The sequence below is a fragment of the Varanus komodoensis genome, unplaced genomic scaffold (assembly GCF_004798865.1).
Source record: "Varanus komodoensis strain SLA01 unplaced genomic scaffold, ASM479886v1 scaffold11, whole genome shotgun sequence".
Lineage (NCBI taxonomy): Eukaryota > Metazoa > Chordata > Lepidosauria > Squamata > Varanidae > Varanus > Varanus komodoensis.
Genome location: NW_025335317.1, coordinates 28,982,048 through 28,991,020, shown reverse-complemented (window position 1 = coordinate 28,991,020; position 8,973 = coordinate 28,982,048). Strand labels below are relative to the sequence as shown.

At 36.6% G+C, this 8,973-nt stretch overlaps 1 protein-coding gene across 1 annotated transcript in view; it reads left to right on the top strand.

The window, feature by feature from the left end:
- The window catches only part of LOC123018172 (gamma-aminobutyric acid receptor subunit pi-like), a 47,449-nt gene that overhangs the window by 10,542 nt on the left and 27,934 nt on the right, over positions 1–8,973 (top strand). The window contains exons 3-6 of the mRNA XM_044420025.1: positions 1,056–1,159; positions 4,995–5,062; positions 6,664–6,881; positions 8,517–8,599. Of these exons, the coding sequence (XP_044275960.1) occupies positions 1,056–1,159; positions 4,995–5,062; positions 6,664–6,881; positions 8,517–8,599 (473 nt within the window). The remainder of the gene's footprint in view (positions 1–1,055; positions 1,160–4,994; positions 5,063–6,663; positions 6,882–8,516; positions 8,600–8,973) is intronic.

The following is an 8,973-nucleotide window of genomic DNA, read 5'->3' as shown; positions in this document are numbered from 1 at the left end:
CCCTGACATATAACACTATGCCCTTTCTCGCTTTCCCTTCATGTCCTTCCTAAACAGGTCATACCCCATGTTGACATTCCAGTCTTGCCTTTCATCCCACCAAGTTTCTGTGATCCCCACCTGGTCATACCCAACTATTCCCAGCAGAGCCTCAAGCTCTGCCTGATTACCTATGCTCCTAACATTGGTATACATGCATCTCAGCTTCTTCCCACAGATCCCTTTCTTTGGGTCCCCCAGCATCCTCCTTCCTCCCATCTTCCCTGATACCGGCACCCTCTTTGAGGAATCCCACCAGCCCCTGCAGTACCTCTAATACCCTGGTCCCAAAACACTGGTCCTCTCCCCTCACTTGTCCATTCAGGACAAGTTTCTGGGGGATCCTGCCCTCCCTCCACAGTTCAGTTTAAGGCCTTACAGATAAACATCAAAACAATCACGTGACATCTTGAATATATTTATTCTGACATCAGTTTTCAAAAGCAAGAACCTTCACTTCATGGCAGGCATAAAAGTTGTTTTATATTAATTCTGGGTTGTTTATGAAGAAGGGTACTTCTATAATGGCATTTCATGTTTTTTCTAATGTTCTGTCTGCTTCATCTGTGTTAACTTGGTGTATTAAAAAGATTGGAAGATTAGCACACAAATGTTCCTTTGACAAAACAACTCCTCCTCTGCATTTTCACCCTTGGGGGACTTGATTAAGTAGATTTTGTGATACAGGAAAAGAAGCATTATTCTAGCTAAAGAGGGAAGATCTGCTAATATGTATCTCACAAAAGCAGTAACAGGAAATTGGACCATGTTAGAATTTCATTCAGCTCTCAGGGCAGTTGTAACCAATTTGGGGAAAATGTTTGACTGATTTGGCTACTGAGATTTAACAGTCCTATTAAATCTGACACTCTGGTAATGATTATTTGGTTCTTACGGCTGTTAGGAAATAGAAAAACTATATTTTCTATGTTAGAAGCCATTCAATAGGTACAAACTTTTATTTGTGGCAATAGCCCTTGAATAATCCTGTTGTTCTCCCCAACTTTCTTGGTTAGATTGATGGAAGTGCACCCAGCTGAAGGAAAAGGTGAAATTCTTCCTCCAACCATACAGAAAATAATGAAAGGATATAACAAGTATCTGCGGCCGTTTTTTGACAGTAAGTAGAAAAGATGTTCTGACCAGAATAAGTTGCTTTGATCCTTGGAAGCATCAGAGGAAAGAACCCATAATAGGAACTTTGTTTGTCTTTTATTTTTTACATGAACAGTCCATTTTGAAAGGCTGTTTGAATCATGAATTTTAGGGTTTAGAAGGAATCTGAAGGTTTCTGAGCCATGATCCTCTATATCTATAGCTGAAGTGAGAAGAGTGGTCATCATAATAGGTATTGACAAACTCTTCTGTGAAACAATGAAACAATGCAAATTCCCTGTCAGGGTATAAGCAGATGGAAATTTCCACATGAGGACCTGCTAAACCTATAATCAAGGGGTTGGCTCATATCAATGAAGTACATGTCCATATAGTTTGCTTGAATCTCATCATATGATTACTTATTACTTGTTGACTTGGAATGGAACATGTGAACATTTTCTATTAAAAGGCACTGTGATGCTATGAAAGCTCTGCCTCTTGTAGCTGAATGAAAAAGGTTAACTTTTCACACAAGTTGAAATCTGCAGATGATGAGCAAGAATGTGTGAACTAGCTCAAAATTATAAAAGTAGGTGATAACATTAACATTTTCAACTTACGAACACCTTATCATTTTTGCTGCACTGTTTGCTGAATTTTGTAAACCGTACCTGGGTAAAACAACATTCTGGCCATTTGAGTGTGATTTTCACTTTTTTTATACTACTGCTGCAGTTTAATGTGCACCTTCTCTCATTTAAAGAGGGCACAACATATAGAAGTATCCTAATGAGAGTATTTCTTGCCTTCACACAGTAAATGCTATTAGCTTTTTAGGTGAGAGGTAGCTATTTCTCCAGCCCCATGCTATTTGATAGCATACATTTACTGCTCTGCTTAAAGTAATAAGACTGAATAAAATAATCTGGTCTACGTGTATTGTTCCTGCAAAATAAAATGGTATCTGTTAGTAGAAACTAAAATTTATTGGTTTAGTATTCAAACATCTAAAGTAAGAACAAATCAGGAGTTCTCTATTGCCATCTGTTGGAGATAAAAGGGAACAACTTCCAAAAGTTCCTCAATGGAGAAAAAATGGAATGGAATTTTGGGACGTTGTTGTTTCAGGAATCATGCAATTCATTCTGTTAGGAATCTTGGGACTGATTTTTATTTTGGAAAGGGGGCCTGTCTGGATGGTCAAATTTCACAGTTTCACCATCAGAAGTATAAATTATGCAAGTGCTAACTGCATTTTATTATATCCAACTGAATTATCAGTTAACATAATGAGCCATTACTAATTACTTAATCAAAAGGAATAGATTTCTCTGTGGCCATCTGTTGGAGAGAGGAAGGAAAAAGTCACAAAGTCCCTTCAAGATGGAATGGACATTCAAGGTGGAATGTCAGGAATCTTGGGATTTATTTATTTATTGGGCTGTATGAAGAACCAACTTTTATGGGTTCATTGTACGTAATATACATTATGCAGCTTTTATCTGCATTTTATTAAATTGAATTGAATGACTTTATGAATTAAGAACAACAAAGAATCTTCTTGTTCTTAATTTATTATGTTTTTAAGGTGCCAGTATACGCTTTGGCTAGACTGAGATTAAATGATAAATTATGGTTATGGAAATGAACCTAGCAAAACCTTGAGGCTTACATGTTCCCTATCCAAAGATATCCAAACTTTGGTTAGTCAAAAGCAGAAGCAAGAGTTTCCAACTTTCTCATGGCCACTCCAGTGTAGGGACAGCAATTCTGCAGCTTGCCTAGGATGATTTCTGTATTGTTAAATTCAGAGTTTATCGTTGTATCTAAATAAGGCTTCTGTTTTTGATGCAGCTTATTAACACAGCTGCCCTGTGGGGAATATCTTACAAGTCGTGAAAACTATTTCTTTTCCTGTAAGTTCCCTACCCAAGTCATTTCTTTTGTCATAACTAGATTGAAAAGGCTCAAATGCTTTCCCCATCTTTTATTTTAATATGGTTTGTTGCGACTAACTTTGAGAAGTTCTTTCTTCTGGAATAAGAGTAAACTTGTAAAAATGGAACACATCAGGGAGCTGATCAAACACATTTTCAGATTCACATGACATACCCAGAAGCAACTCCACTGCTGAGTGACATCTGGACAAAACAGAAGGATGCAAAGCTTTGAGGGAAGGGGACCTTCACTGCATCTTTGCCAATTCTTTTTGGTCCCATAACCACAGTAAAATATACATAAAGCATTTTTCTGAAGTAATTAAACTGTAGTAGGATTATTTAAGTTTTATTTAGGGAGAAAAAATCTAAACTATAAATGTGGACTTTAATAGAAGAATGCCCCCTGTTCTGCATTGGTCACATGTTCCAATTAATCTCATCCACATTAAAAAGACAGAAACAGAAAACAAGGTGAGTCAGTAGGGGCTTCCCGGGCCATCTAGTCTGACCCCTGGCTCCAGCTGGCTCTGGTCATGACACGCCTACTATGTGCATGCCCAGCCTATCATTTAGATCATTTAGGCAATTCTGTGTAGACTGAATGAGGTCCCTGGAAGACAAATTCCAGGTATATTTGTGAATGAAAGTTCAGTAAGCAGATCATCTTTTGGGATTAGGTCAAATACATTCTTCCTAAATCATTATATGATTTTATTGTTGGAATCCTATCTAAAATCCATCCATGTGAAATTAATATTATTAAAAACAAATATATATAAACTACCCAGAGAGCCTCAGCCAGGGGGTGGTACCGAAACAAATGAATAAATTTGTCCCAATGCTACTAGTCCGTAATACCAATGAGCACTCCTATTCTTCCTTTAATCTTATTTAATCTGCCATCGTATTAGGAAGTCAGAATCTTTGAAAAAGATTAGAAATACCCTGTAATCTCTAACATGGTTGGGAAATTAGGTAAGCACAGTTGTTAACCCAGTAAGTACATCATGAGAATTCAGAGTATGAGCGCAGTATGGGTTGCTATTGAAGCATGAATCATCATTACCTTCAAAGCCTGCACTATGGTTTAACTATGGGATGATAGCCATGAAGAATCCAGAATTCATATCCCACAAACAAACTGTGGGTTCTCTTCCTGGACTGTTTGTGATTAACAGCCCAAAATTAAAGCCTAGTTGCATGTAACAACAACCCACGATTCAACAACAACCCAAAATTCAATGACAACGCATAATAGACCCATTCTCTGGGTTCATATTATGAGCAAATCAGGCAATTGTGTCTGCCACACAGTGTCTCAAATTGTAACAGGAAACATGGGAAAATATTCCCCATCTGTTTGTTCCATATCAATAAACTGATTTAGATTACGTAGTTATAACACACTCTTTAAAATATACACTGTAATCTAATTACTAAGTTTGATGGTCCTTGAAAAGTTATCTGCATGTCAGATAAGTGTTCATGGAAACAACTGAGAAAGGGACAATGGATAGCAGGATAAATGGGTATGGATTCTTTAAAATGCCCCAACGTTCCTAAATGTTTCCAAGGTCAATTAAATGTGTTTGATGATGGATATATTGAAGGTTTCCTGCAGATAGTCAAGCTAGTAAGGGAACTTTGGTTATTTGCCAGTATAAAAATCAATAATTAACTAAGATATTACTTTTCTTTCCTCTGAAATAGCAAAAATGAACACAAGCAAATTAGCATATGATGAAATACTATTTAAGGATAATAAGAACATCAGAGGTTATATCTATTCATTCTATATTTTGTAATATTCTGCTATAGGTTGTACCACTTATTTTCTGATAGTCTCATATATAAAAGTAGACTGTGTTGCACAAATATCTTGGCCGTTCTATGCTCATTTTTTTCTTACTATTTCAGATGGCCCTGTCTCAGTTGGAATGAGTATGGACATAGCAAGCATTGATACAATATCAGAAATAAATATGGTATGGTAGTATTTGCAGATATTTTTCTTTTTTTCAGATTTAGATTTAATTAAATTTAATAGCAAAATTCTACACTTTGGATCCCATTATCTAGCATATGCTGTGACTTTCAGAATATGATCATAATTATAAAACAGCAGCAGAAATTAAGAAAACTACAAGCTCACCTTGAGGCACTAGGACCCATTACAGATTATGCATCTACAAATGGACTAAAGCTACACTCTTGTACGTGTTTACCTGTGAGTAGTCTTCACTGAGCTCAATGAAACTCACTTCTGACTAGGAACATATAGAATGTTACTGTGGGAAAATGATGAACATTAATAATTTTTAAGAATTTTGTTTGGTAATTTTTCTCAATAGCTTGGGGAAATCCAACATTCACTCACTCACTCACTCACTCACTCACTCACTCACTCACTCGTAATGCCCATTCCTATGCTCCAAGTGCAAGACCTTGCACTTATCCACATTGAACTCCATCCTGTTGTCTCCTGCCCACTTCCATAGTCTGTCCAGATCCTTCTGGATCTGGAGTACCTGCTGCTCAGTTGTGGCCACTTCCCCCATTTTAGTATCGTCTGTGAATTTGATCAACAGACTGGTCACCCCTTCTTCCAGGTTATTGATGAAAAGACTGAACAGGATTGGTCCCAGGACAGAAACTTGGGGATCTCCATCCCAATAAACTAATAGTTTGTTTATTTGTTTGTTTATTTATTATTTAAAACATTTGTCTGCCACCCAGTTGTGCCATAGAACCTCCGGCAGCTCACAACCACAAAATAAAAACACAGTAAATACATAATAGAACCATTGCGCATTAAAAACAATAAAATACAGCAAAATATTGGGGCCCTTTCTAAAGTGGTGTCCAAACCAAGCCTTGTCTGCAGTACACACCCTTAGATGCAGCAACTGATACTCCAAGATCACTCAGGTTGATCTTATGTCACACATGTTTGTCATTTTTTTTTAAGCATGAGTGCTTAGGGCTCTTTTTTAAAAAACCAAACCAAAACAAAAAGAATGTTCTTCGAATCCTTGGAAGAAATGATTGAGCCCAATCCTATGTCATAGGCAAGCCCTGCTCCAACTTTTAAACTTTACTCATGTGACAGTATACTGTATCATGCCTGTGATGCTATAAGGTGTGCTTGAGAACACAAATGCAGAAATATAGGCTTCTTGTTTTAACTGATTTTCTTTTCCCTTGCATCATGCTATTCTCTTCTGCAGGTAGTTTATGACTAGAGTTTTCTGTAGATAGTTATGACTGTTTCTTGCAGCCAGTAGAATTCATATTTCTAAAGTATGCTGGTGCTGAAGAATTGTCAGCAGTAGGAAGAAAGTTACAATAGGAAAATATACTATAACCATGCCACTGATCACTGTCTGCGCAACTTCATTACACAACTGACATGACAGTTCTGTGCTTCCAGCAAGATGCAAAAATGTGTATGCACTGAATTGGCTCTGTGAAACTATCACTTCTGAATCCACTTTGATTTAATAAATAGCAGTTGTTTCTATACATATATCAAAAGATGAAATAAGTTGTCATTTCAAATAAATCATTTTATTTTTTTCATTCCTAGGATTACACAGCTACTATATTCCTAAGACAGCGATGGATGGATGAGCGCCTTTGCTTTGAGGGTAATAAGAGCTTAAGCTTAGATGGCCGCCTTGTAGAAATGCTTTGGGTACCAGACACCTTTATAGTGGACTCAAAAAAGTCTTTTCTTCATGACATCACTGTTGAAAATCGTCTAATAAGAATATATCCCAATGGAACAGTCCTTTATGCTATACGGTATGTTCATGACTAAGACTGTGTTTTCTAAAAATGCTCCTGTTCACACTTCTAAGATGACTTTAATGCCTAATGTTCCTGAACCCAGATATTTGTTCTGTGTATGGGAATGCAGATGTCCTTCTGAACAGTTATTAATGTATTTATTAAATTTCTGTACTGTCCCATAGTTCTCTAGATAATCCACCTAATATAGGAAGGAAAGACAGACAGACAGACAGACAGACAGACAGACAGACAGACAGGAAATTCTCCAGTCTGCAAGGAGTACCCCAGGCATTTTAATTTCCTACTGAAATCAAAGGGAAACCTAGCTTATAAGAAAGCTATGATATATATATTATGGGGACATGGTATGAAAATTGGATTTCGCTGCTTGTGGATGCTTTTATGAAAAGCAGGCCACTTCTAAGACAAAAACTGTTTCATGTAAGCATTTTTAGTGTAAGTGACCACACCCAAAGCAGAATAACTGAAAATTTGCATTATATATTTTGAATTATGTTCTTAATATAGTTATTTCCTTTAAGATGTTCTAATTTACCCTCAGGTTTTGGAAAATGAATAACAGAAAATTCAAATAAGTAAATGAAAGTGGCTAGTCTCAGTTTATAAATAGGAAAGATTACTAAATTATTAAAATAAAATCCAGTTTAATTAATTTAAGAATATATGTACAATTGAAAACATAAACACAAAGGAACCAACAGAGGAAGGGAAGTAGATGCAGAAGAAAACCAGAAAAGATGCTTTCTCATTCACACAGATATGTGTGAAAATTACATTGGGTTATTGGGATTGGAAGATTACATTTTTAATTATTATTATTACTGCAAATGCTCCTTGTAAAGGAGGTGCACAAACTTAATTCAAAAGATACCTCCTCCCACATGAACCTGTTTGAGGTTTAGGATGTCCAGCATCCTGCTCTCCATCCTCAATGAGATTAGGTGGTTGTACCACAAGAAATGGGGGCAAGGGTTGTTTCATCATACTGAACACCTGTGAGCACAATTTTTTCATGGTGCCTCTAGGTACCCAGTTTGCCATGACTTGTTGAGTCATGCTGTCTAAATGGCAGGGTCATTTAAGGGCTGACTAACCCCCAAATATCCCTTGGCTTGCAGAAGATGACAAGCAACAGCAAGCTGAGCACCAGCTGGCACCATGCACAATGCAACACTCCCCATGGGTAAATTAAGCCAGTCTCTTCTCAGTGGTAATGCCAGACCTGTGGAAAGGCTTCCCAGTGATGATCCACCATGGTTCCTTTGTTTCTGAAGATTTTTTTATCTCAGCTGGGCTTTAATGTCAATGATTATGATTTTAATGATTTTTTTTACTGCTAATTGTTATTATGCTGCTGTTTTGCCTTTTTGAATAATAATATTGAGGGGGGTTTTAGTGTCTCATTTTTAAAAACCATCCTAGATGTTCAGCAGAAAAGTATGATAAATAATAAATCTGGGTCTTTGTTTTTCCTAGTTTTATTTTCCTAAAATGTCAGCTGATCTTTTCCCCTAGCCATATGTCTTCTCTTTTTAAAATTAGCTCTGATAAGTAGGATGATTTGTTTCTATTTTTGGTGCTCAGTATTATGCATAGATGGTAACCATCTGTACTTTGCTTTTAAAGGATAACTGCAACAGTTTCCTGCAGTATGGATTTGACTAAATACCCTATGGACAAACAGACGTGCACCTTGCAACTGGAAAGCTGTAAGTGATGTGCTGCTCATGTAACAAAGGGGAAGACCAGTTTACATGGATTGACTCATCAGTCAATCAATCTATCAATCAATCAATCCTTTATTCGGTCACTGACCAGCTAGTGAATAAAACACAAACTTACAATTAGTTAAGAATAAGAAAAATACAGTACTAATAAAGTTACAATAATTAAGATAAAGAAAGTAAAAGCATTCAGGTAGAACCTAACAACCTTTAGGGTTAATTCTACCATGCACTGCACAAACTACTGAACGGTATTTGGCTGTACTCAAGGAGGTAAAATTGGATTGACTGGATAAACGTATCTTAAGATAAAAAGAATTTGAGTAACCAGGATATTTAGAAAGGAGTAAGAATAACAA